Here is a 15,947-nt window from a genome sequence, read left to right on the forward strand (position 1 = left end):
CTCTCCCTCCCTCCCTCTCTCCCTCCCTCCCTCCCACCCTCTCTCTTTCTCTCTTTCTCTACTTTTCCTTTTTTCCTCCCTGTCTTCCTTCCTTCCTTTCTTTCCTTCCTTCTTTCTCTCTCCCTTCCCTCCCTCCCTCCCTGTCTCTCTCCCTCTCTTCCTCTATCTCTTTTCCTTTCTTCCTTCCCTCCCTCTCTCTCTGTAGCAAGGAGCCCTAACCCACAACCAGGGGAGCTCTGGCTCTGCCCCAGTCACTTAGCTGCCTCGGGCAGCACTGCTGTAAATTAATGCTCAAGAAAAGCATTACCTGTCCTCTGCTTCGCTGGGGGTTTGCAGGGTGTGTCTGCATGGCCACTGTCCTTTCTAGTGTATTTAAAAGACCCGTGAAAAGTGCACACCACCCGCCTCCGTTCCTATGTTGTGGCGCAGAGACTACACCATCAGTGTGATTGTGGAAAGATCGAAACCATTTAGGAGGAGTTGGAAGCCGCACAAGGCAGTGCTTCCCTCTGAGCTGAGTCCTCTCCAGACTCAAGTTTTCGGTTTGGAGAAGAACTCCCAAGGATGCAGAGGCTCCCCGAAGGCCCTCGCCTTGCCCCGGCCCGCAGAGGCTGTTAAGTGTAGGAGGTGGGCTGAGTGGAGAGAGACCAGGAGATGAGTGGGGGAGGGGAAAGGAGGTGTTTGCTGGTGTCCCTGGGGGAGGGAACCTTAATTAATCCATTCACGTGCTGTCAAGGGACACTGCTAATGGTCCTGGGAAACATGGTGACCTCTGGGAACCTGCCACCAGGGAAGGTCATCGACAAGGCTGTGCCTCTAGGTGCCCCGGGTCATGGGAGCTCACGTGAGCGGATGAGGCTGTTCAGGATGGGAAGTCGGGGGCGGGGATGCTTCGGACGCCGGGTGCTTCCCGGTCGGCCCTGCCGGGACTGCGGGACAGTGCTCGTCTCTGGGGAGACGGTGACCCTGTGCCTCGTGCTCAGGAAGAAGACACGTGCAGACGCGGCTGGTGGAACCTCGCGCTTCTTCCCTCAACAGCGGGGACTGCTTCCTCGTGCTGTCCCCCCACCACTGCTTCCTGTGGGTCGGAGAGTTTGCCAACGTCATAGAGAAGGCGAAGGTCGGTATCTGAGGAACGAAAGTGGTCTCGTTTTGCATCTCCTTTAGACACAGGTAGAATGTTCTTCCAGTGGCCAGATCCCTAGAAAGCTTCTTAAGCGTCCAATGTTTCATTCAAGCGAGGGGGGACAGGCGTGTTTATTGTCCAGAAGGTCTCTGAAACGAGCTCCTAGTAAGTGCTTAAGGGGGATGTTTTAAAAGGAATCTGACCTGGGCCTCCAGGTTGAAAGTTCTGGCTCATCCTTCCTTCTGTGGAGAAAAAGAACTGGCCCATCACTTCCAAGTTGTTTATCCTAGGTGTCTAGGAAGTCCTGCTATGGATTTATTGAATGAGTCTATTGAATGAGACTTAGTGGGAAAAGACCAGGGAGTGGGTGTTTTTATTTTGGGGTTTTTTTCCCCTTTATTTATTTTTAATTGAAGTCGAGTTGATTTACAATGTTGTGTTAATTTCTGCTGTACAGCAAAGTGACTCAGTTATACATATATGTGTATATCTATATATACATATATATATGCTTTTTCATATTCTTTTCCATGACAGTTCATCACAGGCTGTTGACTATAGTTCCCTGTGCTCTACAGTAGGACCTCGTTGTTCATCCATCCTCTATATGATGGTTTGCATCTGTTCATCCCACACTCCCACTCCATCCCTCCCCCACCCGCCCCCTCGCCCTTGGCAACCACAAGTCTGTGCTCTATGTCTGTGAGTTAATTTCTGTTTTGTAGAGAGGTTCATCTGTGCCGTATTTTAGATTCCACCTGTAAGTGATGTCATGTGGTATCTGTCTCTGTCCGTCTGACTCACTTCACTCAGTGTGATCATCTCTAGGTCCATCCGTGTTGCTGCCAGTGGCGTGGTTGTGTTCTTTTATACGGCTGAGTAGTGGGACGGGTATTCTTAAAAAGCTTCACGAATGATCTTTTGAATGTGAAGATGGACAGGTGTTGCCGTAAAGAATGGATACCCCCAGTCCTTTCGTTACATTTTCTTGGCTTTTACACAGTCCCCAACCACCAGTGCCCCCGGACCCTGTGGTCACAAGTTTTCCTTCCAGACACGCTGTCTCTCTGCTCTGATTTCAGTGTTGCCCCTCCATCTGACCATGGGCTTGTCTGCCCAGGTAACCGTGTTCCTCTCTCTTTTTAGGCCTCAGAACTCGCAAGTTTAATTCAGACCAAGAGGGAACTTGGTTGTAGAGCTACTTATATCCAAACTATCGAAGAAGGAATTAACACACACACTCATGCAGCCAAAGACTTCTGGAAGCTTCTGGGCGGCCAAACCAGTTACCAGTGTAAGCGTTTACTGCATCTCAGAAAATGAGACTTGCCTACCTTTCCTCCTCGCCTGCTTCCTTCTTCCAAACCAGCCTCCCTCCAGTGGGAAACATAATGTCCTCTTCCCGTTCTTACCCCAAAGCTGCTGGAGACCCAAAGGAAGATGAGCTCTATGAAACGGCCATAATAGAAACCAACTGCATTTACCGACTAATGGATGACAAACTCGTTCCTGATGACGACTACTGGGGGAAGGTTCCAAAGTGCTCCCTCCTGCAGGCAAGACAGGTACAGTGAGTGGTCTGCCCTTCGGCAGGAAAGCCCTTGGCCCCGGGCTGCCCGCTAAAACAGGCAGTAAGTACCGACAGACGCTAGCCAGGGATGGTACTCGCTGCTCACCAGACATCTTTTTATTAACTTTTATCTTACATTGGAGTCTAGTTGATTTACAGTGTTTTTTTAGTTCCCGGTGTACAGCAAAGTGATTCCGTTATACATATACATGTATCCTTTTTCACATTCTTCTCCCGTTTAGGTTATTACAGAATATTGAGCAGAGTTCCCTGGGCTATACAGTAGGTCCTTGTCGATTGTCTGTTTTAAATATACTAGTGTGTACATGCAGAGACATCTTTATAAGGACTATCTACCGATTTGTGATTTCAAACCGTTACTGCCATCTTAGATGCTGATACAGTATTCCGAATGTTGTTCAGAGGAGGCATGGGTCATTGAAGGCTTTTCTGTTTTAGGCCAGATGGAAATATGACTTAGCCCCATCTCTTGATTTTTGTATGAACGTTAAATATCTTTCAGTCCTTAAGTTTCAGGAAAAGTAGGTGTATCTATAGTGTATGGGTTTGCCAAGTAGTATGCTCATTTTTCCTCTCACACCAGCACATATTTATTTTTACAAAATTACATATATTTCCAGCACCACTAAGTTTTTTGTTGTTGTTGTTGTTGTTTTTTTGGCTGCACTGCTCAGCTTGCGGGGATCTTAGTTCCCCGACCAGGGATCGAACCCGAGCCCCTGGCAGTGGAAGCTGGAGTCCTAACTCCTGGACTGCCAGGGAAGTCCCACCACTAAGTATTCTGAGTGTTGAGAAAAAAAACGGGAAGACACAAAAGGACTTTAAATTTCGTTGGGTAGAAGGATATCAGAAAGGATGTAATCCAAAGCTAGACTGATTGTATGACAAATTTAAACGGAGAAAAAATGTCACAGAAAAAGAAATAATCAGGAATGATTTTAAAGAGAAGGTGAAATTGAGCCTAGTTTGCAGTTAAGTAGAATTGGGATTGCTGGAAATGAAGAAAGGAATTATTCTAGGAAGAAAGCGTAGAACAAACCAACAGGTATGTAAATAAGAGCACTGAGGTCATGTATTCATTCACCAAACACTTAGTGAGCCTGACGGTAAATACATTAATAAGTACAGTATGGTCTTTGCCCTTGAGGGCCCTAGAATTGCATAGGGGAGAAAAGACATCACTGGGTCCTCAGTGCCATGTGAAGCGGCCCTTATGAGCTAAGTGAGTGAATGACAAAGGAGGAAAGGAGGAAGGAAGGGCGGGGCCAGGGAGGAAGACCTGCTTAAACAGCTGTTAGAAATCAGAAGTGTTGGGCAGCCCGAGTGTTGGAGGAGGGGGCGTTAACTTGGGCATTTAGGACCACAAGACAGAACTCATCCCCACAGGGCAGAGGCTGGCTTGGCTGTGCTTGTACTGAATGCTCCGTTAGCATTTGAATCATCACCTGTTGGACTCACGGTCACTAGAGACCCTGGTTCAATGAGAACATGTCCTTGAAGTGAACACATTCTTCTGTGCCATTTCCCCAGGTCCTGGTGTTTGATTTTGGGAGCGAAGTTTATGTGTGGCACGGGAAAGAAGTCACATTAGCGCAACGGAAAATAGCCTTTCAGCTGGCAAAGCACTTATGGAATGGAACCTTTGACTACGAGAACTGTGACATCAACCCCCTGGACCCTGGAGAGTGCAACCCGCTCATTCCCAGGTACCGCTGGGGCCCTGGGCAGCCAAGGCTCCCACCGCAGTGTTTAGGCATCACCCTTCAGGGGTTTTAGTTTTCATAAATGATTGCAGTGCAGTACCACGAGTATTCACAACGAGAACAGTGCTTTAGCTTTTCCCTAAGAAATACAGAAATATGGATGGTGTAGTCGTCTGGAAGATGCTCCTGTTATATTTCAGTTCTTGAAGGAAGCAAATTGACGGCACCTGCAGTATTCAGATGCTGTTGTCACATATAATCTGTTGTTTAAACAAATGACTTGCTGACCTGAAAAGCTTGCCAGGTCCTGGAGTTCAGCCATGGATCTGAAGGTGCAAAAGCAACGCGTCTCTTTCTGATTTCACAGCTTCCCAGCCCAGCCCTTGAATTCCATTTATCTGGCAGTAGATGATGGCTTTTGGGGGCAGGGAGGATGCGGTATTGAAATAACAGCTGTGATTGTAATATTTCCGACAGTCTGCTGGACTTTTAAAAGTCATTTTGGCAAATCAGCCGAAGACGCACAAAACTCTCAGAAATACGGTCATGAAAACAAGAATTCTTACATGCAAAGGATCATTGGTTTTTTATTTCTTAACTACCAGGAAGAAAGAGAAGTGCGTTTAAACTATGCATATGCCACATAATGGGTCAGAAATTGATGTGCCGCCAAATGGCACATTAAAACTGCTTTGTAATGTTTTCAGTTGAACTAACAGACAGATTTCAACTTTCCTACCTAGTTTCCTGTTTTAAAATACAATTATTGATTTTATTATTCATTGTCATTATAGAAACAATTCAAAAGGATGTCAGTGTAGGTGAAAAGGTTTCAAATCCTTTTCAAGCGAGTGCACATTTAACATAAAATTAGTACTGAAACAACTAGTTTTGTAAGGCCTAAAGCTAAGACTAAAAAGAATGTTCTAGTTGGTATAGTAGAAAAAAACATACTGAAGCATAAAATCTGTGTGACGGACGATTTATATTTAGTCGTGACATCATCCGAGATCTGAAGGTAGATGAGTGGGCACCTAACCTGCTGGCTCTCAACATCTCCCAGATCAGAAGCACTGGAGAAGCTTTAAAACAAAAAAATGCATGTGCCGGTCCTGGCCCAGGAGCTGTGTTTTCAGTTTGGGTGGGGTGGGGTTTGTGTGTCAGTACATCTTAAAAGCTCCCCCAGGGATTTTAAGGTACAGCCAAGGTAGAGCACCCCCCCGCCCTTCTTCACCGAGGAGTCATGACTTAGCCCAGCTCAGACCTGTAAGTCAGGACGGAGGTAGAGAGCGTCCAGCTTCACACCCTCCTGCTGCAGACCTGCCCTCTGTGCTCCCTGACCTCACACATCCAAGATGCATTGCTAAGCTGAGACCAAGTGTCTTTCTATAGGCACCTTAGCAAGTCTGCCGAGTGGAATTTATACAAAAGACAGTCACTCAGCTATTTTCTGATAAGGACCACAGCCTTCAGGGTAGCCCTGAATTTTCCACAGTTGCTGGTATTTGGTTCCTAAGTCCCAGCAGCCTTGGCAGTGGAAGTATTTGCACACAGTGCCTTTTATCCTTTCAGTCCCCTTTGAAACGGGCAGCCCCCCCTTGATGTGCCTTAGCCATGATGCCAGAAACTGTGGTCTGGACCAGACAGGACGTGACGAAGCACGTCAGGGGCCACCGCAGGGCCCAGGAAGCACTGCCCCTCGGTCTGATGGTCCCAATCCACAAGCCAGGGTTGGTCTGGAAGGATGGGAAATACCCATACCTTATCCTCAGGGCTCACCCCCTTCGGCACGCCTCTTCTTGGCTCTGCGCATTTCTGAGCGAGCTGTGTTCCGAGCTCAGCGTCAGACTCTGAGCTCCCGAAGCGGTTCGGACCTCCCGACTGGGCTACACTGCTTCCTTCCCCGTCTTTGTGCTCTGCCTGCCCGCTGTCCCGTCCAGTGGCCCAGAGATCAACATGCACAAATTCGCTTCATGATTTACGAGAGTATGTCCACTTCGGGAACAGAGGAGAATTTCCTGTTCCTGGAGACTGGACATCTCCATTGTAACATGACTTAAAAATAGGATTCAGGGTGAGCATAAATTCCTCCACCTGTTCACTAACCTGACGGAAACGCGGCGAGCCCCCGCGGGTGAGCACGGGTGGCGTAAAGGAGGCGAGGAAGACACGCGTGGGACTCCTGCCTGTGCTGAGCTCCCAGCCGAGCGTGCTGCCCCCCGGGGGACCCCAACACGAGAATTTGCTGGAACGCCAGGCAGGTCCAGTCCTGCCGTGGGTCACATCACATTCAGGCACATCAGCTCCAAGGACACAAAGCCCTGCAAGGCTTTGGGCTAAAATAGCAAAACGCCACTGATTGGGTCACATAAGTGAAAGCGAACCATTCACTCTGTCTACTGCCTACGTATTCTGCGTTCCTCTCACCCGCCACATGTGTTGGTTTTGGACTTCTCGGACTCGGCATGACTTGTCTGATCTTGGTTCTTTTCCCATCCCCTCCCCGACCCGACCCGCCCAACAGAAAAGGACAGGGGCGGCCGGACTGGGCGATATTTGGGAGACTTACAGAACACAACGAGACGATTTTGTTCAAAGAGAAATTTCTCGACTGGACGGAACTGAAGAGACCTAACGAGAAGAACGCCAGCGAACTTGCCCAGCACAAGGTATGTGGGACGATCAGGCCCCCAACCTCAGGGCTTGGTCTGGGTCCCGGCAGAGGGGCCTGGATGCTAAAAGCCTTCCTGGGGTTTTACTAGGACAGCAAACCGGCCTCCAGTCATGTTCTGACTTCAGGAGGTGAAAGCAGCCGTGTTTGCGGCTCCAGGTTTATCGGCGGCCCGTTCACAGTCGTGGCTGTCTGTCCCCTAAACGCAGCCTTTCTTTAAGTGCCCCGAGACAGCCTGAGCGCTGTACTTGAGGCCGTCCCACCGCCAGTGCAGCTGTGTGGAGTGCGACAGGCTGCCGCCGAGCATCTCTGCGTTCTCTCCTAGGACGACCCGCGGGCGGAGGTCAAGCCTTACGACGTGACGCGGATGGTGCCGGTGCCCCAGACGACAGCCGGCACCGTGCTAGACGGGGTCAACGTGGGCCGGGGCTACGGCCTGGTGCAAGGGGACGACCGCAGGCAGTTGGAGATCGCCAGCCTGTCGGTGGACGTCTGGCACATCCTGGAATTCGACTACAGCAGGCTCCCCAAGCAGAGCATTGGGCAGTTCCACGAGGGCGACGCCTACGTGGTCAAGTGGAAGTTCATCGTGAGCACGGCAGGTGAGTGAGCCACTCGCGTGTCCCTCGAGCCCCGCCGCGGGGATCGTGGCTGCCAGGTACGGAGCGCGCGCCGTGTCTGCCCCAGCCGCGGGCGGAGGACCGGTCGAGGCCTATTCCCTTTGAGAACCTCCTCGTAAACCTCGTGGATAGATTCCTAACACCCCACCGTGGCCGACAGCTGTGACGTGACGTCTCCCTCTAGGAAGCCGCCTGGCGTGCTAAGGTTTCTCTGCCGCCCTCGCCCCTCCCCTGCCCCATCCCCAGAGGTTTCCTAGGAACGTGATGATCTGTCCCCACATGATGGTCACCACGTGGCTGGATGCTGCCGAAATGAAAGCCATTAAGTAACACAGAGCCGACGCGTCAGAGCTGAAGCAAAAGGGTGCCATGACGTCACAGTAAATCCACGCACAGGAGCCGTATTCAGAATGAAAGACGTATTTCCTCTGAGGCCGAGAGCGCTGACCGTGCTCTGTGGATCTGGCGGAATAAAGACACGGTCAGAACTACTCGTGGTTCCCACGAGTGCTGCGCTCTTCGTGGCGAAACAACACACTCCGGCTGTGCTCTGCGCTGGAGGCAGTGAGGGCGGACAGCAGCAGATTTGGGAGAAATAATCCCTTTTTCCTGCCAAGAAGAAAGCACGAATCAGGCTGTGCACAGTGTCCCTCAGCCCGGCGCATTTAGGAGACAGTTTATGACACAACTCGGTGGCTCCGAGATTCCCTTGCCAAGGGAGTTTGTTCACCTCTTTCCAGCCGCATTGCCGTCCGGGTGTGGCTGCCCCGCCGGGCACAGGGCGGAGGCCACTGTTAGCTGATCAAACACCTGCAGGCTTAGAGCCATTTGGTTTCTTTCCTAATGTATCTCTGTGGGTAAGACACCTTTCAAAATGTATCTGATTGAAACATAGTTGATTTACAATGTGGTGTTAGGTCCTGCTGCACAGCGACGTGACTCAGTTATACGTAGATATGCTGTCACTGGATACTGAATAGAGCCCCCTGCGCTCTGCAGTAGGACCTTGTTGTTTATCCATCCTATAGATACTAGTTTGCATCTGCTCACCCCAACCTCCCAGTCCGTCCCTCACCCCCCTGGCAACCACAAGTCTGTTCTCTGTGTCTGTGAGTCTGTTTCCATTTCATAGATAGGTTCATCTGTGTCGTATTTTAGATTCTACCTATAAGTGATATCATATGGTATTTGTCTTTCTCTGTCTGACTTACTTCAGTTAGTTTGGTAATCTCTAGGTCCATCCATGTGGCTGCCAATGGCATGATTTTGTTCTTTTTTATGGTTGAGTAATACTCCATTGTGTGTATGTATATGTGTGTATGTATGTATGTGTGTGTGTGTGTGTGTATATATATATACACACACACACATACATACACACCACATCTTCTTGATCCATTCATCTATCAGTGGACACTTAGGGTGCTTCCATGTCTTGGCTGTTGTGAATAGTGCTGCTATGAACATTGGGGTGCAGGTATCTTTTTGAATTATAGTTTTGTCCAGGTATATTCCCAGTAGTGGGATTGCTGGATCATATGGTAATTCTATTTTTAGGTTTTTAAGGAACCTCCATCCTGTTCTCCATAGTGGCTGTATCAATTTACATTCCCACCAGCAGTGTAGGAGGATTCACTTTTCTCCACACCCTCTCCAGCATCTGTTACTTGTAGAGGTTTTAATGATGGCCATTCTGACCGGTGTGAGCTGGTACCTCATTGTGGTTTTGATTTGCATTTCTCTAATAATTAGCCATGTTGAGCATCTTTTCACGTGCCTGTTGACCATCTGTATGTCTTCTTTGGGGAAATGTCTGTTTAGGTCTTCTGCCCATTTTTCAGTTGGGTTGCTTATTTTTTGTTGTTGTTGAGTTGTATGAGCTCTTTGTATATTTTGGAAATTAAGCCCTCGTCAGTCACATCGTTTGCAAATATTTCCTCCCAGTCCATAGCTGTCTTTCATTTCGTTGATGGCTTCCTTTGCTGCGCAAAAGCTTGTAAGTCTGATTAGGTCCCATTTGTTTATTTTTGCTTTTATTTCTATTGCCTTGGGAGATTGACCTAAGAAAACATTGGTACGATTTATGCCAGAGAATGTTTTGCCTGTGTTCTCTTCTAGGAGTTTTACGGTCTTATGTTTAAGGAATAAGACCCTTTTTTTGGGTGTCAGTAAATATTCCTGGCCCTGCCTTCCAGAAGCATATGGTATAAATGACGGGGGGCAAGTATGGAAGAGGTGCTTGCCTCCCGCTGGGGTAGGAGAGCTCCGTTCCCTGAATAGGATCTGGTGGCTGTGGGAAAGCCCAGCGGCCGATGGGCAGGCATCGCAGGTGGGGAGGCGGACCGCGGGCCTAGAGGCACCGCTCTGGGCTTCACCACCCGCGCTAGGTGAGTGCCTCACGGAGGCTCCACGGGATGTGTTCTGTCCTTTCGCTAACTTCTCAGAAGAGAAACAGGACACCAAGATTAAGGAACGCCCCCTGCAGTCACACGGCTAGGAGAGAACGGGGCTGGACACTAAAAGCCCCTTTTTCTACCCAAGGAGGCCTTATAGCCTGGGTCTCAGTCTTCTCTCAGGCCCCACGTGCCAGCTGTGTAACTTGGGGAAAGTGACTTAACCTGTCTGAGCCTCGGTTTTCTCACCTGGAAAACAGAGCTTCTAAGACCCAGCCCGCAGGGTCCTAGGATCTGGTGCGTGATGTTTAGCGCAGAGCCGACCGCTTTCTTACGTGAGGCTACAGGAAATCATCATCGCTGACGTTCTCAGCAGCCAAAGCATAGTTCCTGCACTGAACCTGAAGATCGGACAGATAACGTGGACCCACCCCAAACGACAGCAGTTCTCAGAGGGTCTCTGTTGTGGGTTTAGGCTGCTGAGCGTGTGCAGAGTTGGCAAGCTGAGTACGAAGCTGCACCGCTTGGCAGTAAAGACGATAAGAGAGAATTTAGTGGGGAAAGATCTACTGACCTTTGGTGTCGTGGACCTGCACCCAGCGTTCTCCTCCTTAAGATACAGGAAGTGAAGGGACTTGGTGTTTTACAAAACCACGCTGGGCACTACAGTTTGAAATTCAGTCGTTTCCTTACCTCAGCTGTTAGATATAAAACAAGAAGTAATGGTCAGTGAAAGGATGACTAAAACGATATGAAAATGAATGAATTTTAAAAACAGATCTCAGGTTTCTGAGGTCTTCCTTGACTATTTACTTGGAGACCCCTAAGAAGCACTGATCTGACCCAGGCAAATGCTTGCTGTATTTCTCCCCGGCGAACACAAGGTACATGTCACGGCCTGATCCAGCAGCACCGTAACGGGCGAAGTGACAGCTTTGACCAGGCCCAGCTGCGGAGGATTAAGTGAGGCCGGGCAGCGCTCAGATTCCAGGCCGGCCGCCCGATGGCATCCGCAGCTGCCCCGTGGTCGTCACGGAAGCCCCGGCCCCGCCCTCTGGGGCGGGCCCAGCAGACAGCAGTCCCGGGGGACACAGCGCAGTCGCCCTCTCTCGGCAGATGCCGGGCAGCCTGCTCTTGGGAAGTGAACTGTGGCCCCCAGACCCAGACCGGGCCCAGAGGCCCCGGTGGTCAGTGTCCTGCCCCAGAGGCTGCCTCAGGCGCTGCAGGGTGTGACTCGTGTCCCCCCAGGGTCAGCAGACAGGCAGCTCTGGGCACCCAGGGACACTGCGTCAGGCCACGCTGGAGCGCCATCCAGGGGCCAAGTTCCTGTAGTAGGGGGTCGGTAAATGGGGTCCGGCTGCAAGACGGCGCCAAGAGCAGCTCGCTCTTCGTACCTCGGTTTTCTGTTACTTCGTAAACGCAGCTGCTGGCGGTGAACTTCCTCTTGAAAGCAGGGTGGACGGCGGGATGCAGTGACACGCTCAATTCGGCCTCGGGGCCAGGCCGCAAAGATGATAGCCCAGCAGCTGTTACTATATAGCTTAGCCTTTAATTTGCTAAAATTAAAACGAAAGAAATGAGTCAAAAAGTAAGTTGTACATAGGATTAAAGTTGGGGTATGCTGAAGAAAACTGCAAGGAAAATGCATGAAAACTTTTATGGGATATTTTTAAGGAAATATCCTATTTTAGGTATATACACGCAAGCCCATTTTTGAATGTCAGGATGTAAAACATTGGTCGGTTATTCAAGCGTGAACGTATATTTACACAAAGTGCTCCCCAATTCCAAGATACGTGTCAGCTGCTGTGATCTGTGATCTGTTTCATGCATATCTCTCCCCAGTAATCTAGTTGACATGAGAGTGCGGGATTGCTAATCAAAGGTAAATGTTTGTTCCTACCTAAGTTAGCGGAAGTTTCAATGGAGTGGCTTCCAGGTTAACAGTGGACATGTATCATCTATTCATGGATGGTTCCTGTTCACTTTGCCCACTTCAGACTACACAAACTTGACCACTTCAGGTTCACAGTAGAAGGCACTAAGGGCTGAGCTTGGTCAGAATCCTTTAAGAATTCTCATAATCATTTGTGAAAATTGTTCTAGAGGACTTTGATAAAGGGCCCCCGCAAAAAAAATCACAAAAGTATGGCCCCCGACCTCTTAAGAACTTGAAAACAATGAACTTTCTTCTTACCTTCAAACCTCAAGACAGCTGTGACTTTGTCGGTGGGACTGGAGCTGAGGAGGACTGAGGTCGTATAGAACCAGGGGATCCAGTTCTTTTTTTTTTTTTAATTAATTTATTTATTTATTTTTGGCTGTGTTGGATCTTCATTGCTGCGCGCGGGCTTTCTCTAGTTGCAGTGAGCGGGGGCTACTCTTCATTGAGGTGCGTGGGCTTCTCATTGCGGTGGCTTCTCTTGTTGCGGAGCACGGGCTCTAGGCGCGCGGGCTCAGTAGTTGTGGCTCATGGGCTGTAGAGCACAGGCTCAGTAGTTGTGGCTTGCGGGCTCTAGGGCGTAGGCTCAGTAGTTGTGGCATGTGGGGTCAGTAGTTGTGGTGCATGGGCTCAGCAGTTGTGGCTCGTGGGCTCTAGAGCGCAGGCTCAATAGTTGTGGTGCACAGGCTTCATTGCTCCTTGGCATGTGGTATCTTCCTGGACCAGGGCTCGAACCCGTGTCCCCTGCATTGGCAGGCAGATTCTTAACCACTGCACCACCAGGGAAGCCCCAGTTATTATTTTTGATTGCTAACACGCGTGGGTACCGTAGCCACCTGCATCCTCCCTGGGCTGACCCCACCTGGGGCCACCCGGGCATCTGAGTCGAGAACTTAGTCTCCGGATGCCACTCGGCCTAGAAGGCTCTGCCCCATGGTCGCTGCCACTCGGGCCTCTGCTCACGCACCTCCTCGGAAAGGTCTTCCCCCACCAGGCACTCGCAGCAGCCCTCCCCCGCCCCGTGTCACATCCCGTCTTTTCCTCACGGCACTTCCCACCCTCCGAAGCTGCCTTGCTCAGCGCCATAGCCCCAGTATCCTGAAGAGTCCCTGGCACATAGTAGGTGCTCAGTAAATATCTCCTGAATGAAGAAATGAGAGAAATCTGGAGAGAGATCTATTCCTAAAGGTTGCAGTTTGGGGTCTGAAATACCATCTGAAACGACCACTTGCCCAAAGAACTTTCCGTGACTGCCCTTCAGTGGGGTCTGTGTTCTGTGTGCTGCTGACATGTATCCAATGCCCGCGAGGTCCCAGACAGTGAGGATAACCAGCCCTTAATCCTGGCTACAGCCCTGGTGGCCGATATCATTTAAATCCCAGATTATTTTGTGAAAGCCATAGGTCAGCAATTTCTCTCTCGCCTTTCTGACACAACTTGGAGACTTCAAAGCGGTTTTTTTTACTAGAATAGTCTTAGCAGACTACATTTTTCCCTTCGTGCTTAAAGCTGGCCCAGCAGTCGTTTGCAGTGTCTTTTCTCCCCCAGCTAATCTTCTGCCAAAGGATGGTGTGATGTGGAAAATGCGTCTGTGTCTTCGGGAGCCCTTGACCCTGCTCTGGCGTCCCCACTTTTCTCTGTCACACACTTGGATGGTCTGCCACCTCCCCCAGGATGACAGGTGTTTGTCTTAGGGTATCAGGAGGGCCCTGGAGATCATTTTTCTCCAGTTTGGAGGCTCAGGATCCGTTAGCTAGAAGAAAGGCCGTTTCTCTCTCCTCCGAAGCCACGATGGACGTTCCCTCCAGCTGTGAATGACTTTTCTCCCCAGCGCTGCGCCTTTACTGTTCATCCTCACAGGGCCTGGAGGCCTGAGCTGGCACTGGCTCTCCTTGGGCTTTGTCTGCTGCTCACCCCGCACTCTGCTCTTGTGTGTGCCCGCAGTGGGAAGTCGGCAGAAGGGCGAGCACCCGGTCAGGGTGGCCGGCAAAGAGAAGCGTGTCTACTTCTTCTGGCAAGGCCGGCAGTCGACTGTGAGTGAGAAGGGCACGTCGGCTCTGATGACGGTGCAGCTGGACGAGGAAAGGGGAGCCCAGGTAAGTCCTGGAGGCAGATGCGCCGGAAAGGAGGGAGCTGGCCTTTCCGGGAGCCGGAGGGTGTGTGGCCTGGTCCCCTAAACACAAAGACAGTATCGTCCAAAGCCCCTTTAGTCCTGGTCTGGCTTCTCCAGGTGTCAAGGTCTGCCTCATCTTTCATCTCCCCACCTCCTCACCAGGAAGGCAGACCTCTCGCCATATGACCTTAAAGTACACCTGCAAATAGTAAATCCACAAAACAAGTGCAGAGAGCCCATGGGTGGTTTTTCCTTAAGTTTCCACTGGGCTGATCATCAAGGAACTAAAACAGATGCCATTTTCCACGCCTCAAATGGCGGAGATTTTTAAAGAACAGATCCAGCGCTGGCAGGGATTCTGTAGGATGGGTACCCGTGCCCGCTTCCACTGAGAAGTGTAAACTGCAATGCCCATCCTGAAAGCAACCACGGCTTAGGAACCTTGAGGTGCTCATACACTTTGATCAGTGATTCCGCTCACACAAACCCATCCTAAGGAGAGATCAGGGACTGCTGTAAACATCGAGTCTGCCCATCACCTGCGTTCCTCACAGCAGCCTGAGTGATTTTTCTAGGACACGTCAGATGGTGCCCCTCCTTGTCCTTCATCACACTCGGACTACCATCCGAGGGTCTCCGGGGGTCAACCCTGCACCCCCCTCCAACCTCCCTCTTCTTGCACCTGGTCAGGCCACTCCCACCTCCTTGCAGTTCCTAGACACACCTCTTTCCGCCCCCCCCCCCACCCCAGGGCCTTTGCACTGATTCCCCAGCCTGGAACACTCCCCCTGAAACCTTACACGATTCGGGTTTCTGTTTGAATGTTGCCTCCATGTTTTATCCACATCCCTCCCCATTTTCCTGTCCTTCTCTGTCCCTTTGCTCTGCTTTATTTTTTCATAGCACTTATACCTACGTAAAACAACATTCATTTTGTTTACTTATTTATTCTTTGTCTTCCCCGTGAGCATGAAAGAGACTCTGTCTGTCCTGGTCTTACCCACCGTTATAACCCCAGGGCCTGCATGACGCCTGGCAGGTACCACTACCCCAAGTCAAGGTTTTGAAAGCATTTCTTTTTAATGTTTTGTCCCTTCCTTTATTACCAGTAATTAAGAGTTAACTCTGGGGTTTGGGGGATCATAACACCCTGTGCAGATCCTTTTACTATCTTGGATGAATAGTTAAAACTAACAAACATCAGGAAAGAGAGCAGAGGAATTTTCTCCAGAAATAGATCCACACTCACTCAGCCTTCCAGGTTCCTAAGAACCAATCCTCTTCCCTAAAAAGTGTCTAATGCAGATGTTCTACCATGGACTATATTTTCCAAATAGCTTTCAGGGACAAACAGTTGTTAACTTATTCCTCATAGTGGATCATTTCAACTGTTTGTTGTTGTTTTTTTTTCTCGTAAAGGCTGTGAACGAATATGTTTTATCATGCCTTCAAAATCATCCTTAGAGTTTTGAGTCTTAATCTAATTGGAGCATTTAATTTTTTTTATCAATCCAACGGATGGCAAAATCACTGCAGAAATAGAAAGCACTGCCACAGAATGGCTCTTAATGACACGGAAGGGGCCCTGAGATTGATAAGTTAACTCATGGTGAGAAATGTGTCCTACCTTTCAACGCTCCCCGACTGCCAGGCTCAGTAAGCACTTCCTTGTTTAAGGGGATATACCTTGGCAAAGTGAGAGTCAGCTGACTCAGCCCTACGCACGTTCCTGTTACTCTCCTGCGTCTCACACTGATGCGTGACTGTTGTGCTGACAGAGGTGCCGCT

General features: G+C 49.9%; 1 protein-coding gene and 1 long non-coding RNA gene across 18 annotated transcripts in view; one reads left to right on the top strand and one right to left on the bottom strand.

The window, feature by feature from the left end:
- The window catches only part of SVIL (supervillin), a 244,879-nt gene that overhangs the window by 216,724 nt on the left and 12,208 nt on the right, over positions 1-15,947 (top strand). For all 16 annotated transcript variants that reach the window (XM_029236869.1, XM_029236871.1, XM_029236875.1 and 13 more), the window contains 7 exons: positions 984-1,120; positions 2,273-2,420; positions 2,546-2,691; positions 4,248-4,423; positions 6,945-7,089; positions 7,417-7,693; positions 13,991-14,142. In XM_029236869.1, the coding sequence (XP_029092702.1) occupies positions 984-1,120; positions 2,273-2,420; positions 2,546-2,691; positions 4,248-4,423; positions 6,945-7,089; positions 7,417-7,693; positions 13,991-14,142 (1,181 nt within the window). The remainder of the gene's footprint in view (positions 1-983; positions 1,121-2,272; positions 2,421-2,545; positions 2,692-4,247; positions 4,424-6,944; positions 7,090-7,416; positions 7,694-13,990; positions 14,143-15,947) is intronic.
- LOC114903709 lies at positions 7,720-12,506 on the bottom strand. Of its 2 annotated transcripts, none has more exons than XR_003795792.1 (4): positions 12,302-12,506; positions 11,499-11,660; positions 10,679-10,802; positions 7,720-8,173 (listed from the first exon to the last, which is right to left on the bottom strand). It is a non-coding gene; the product is annotated as an uncharacterized LOC114903709 (long non-coding RNA). The 2 variants fall into 2 exon arrangements; XR_003795791.1 differs by having other exon boundaries at positions 7,720-8,320.

The sequence above is a fragment of the Monodon monoceros genome, unplaced genomic scaffold (assembly GCF_005190385.1).
Source record: "Monodon monoceros isolate NGI ecotype Baffin Bay Population unplaced genomic scaffold, NGI_Narwhal_1 Super_Scaffold_21, whole genome shotgun sequence".
Taxonomy (NCBI): Eukaryota; Metazoa; Chordata; class Mammalia; order Artiodactyla; family Monodontidae; genus Monodon; species Monodon monoceros.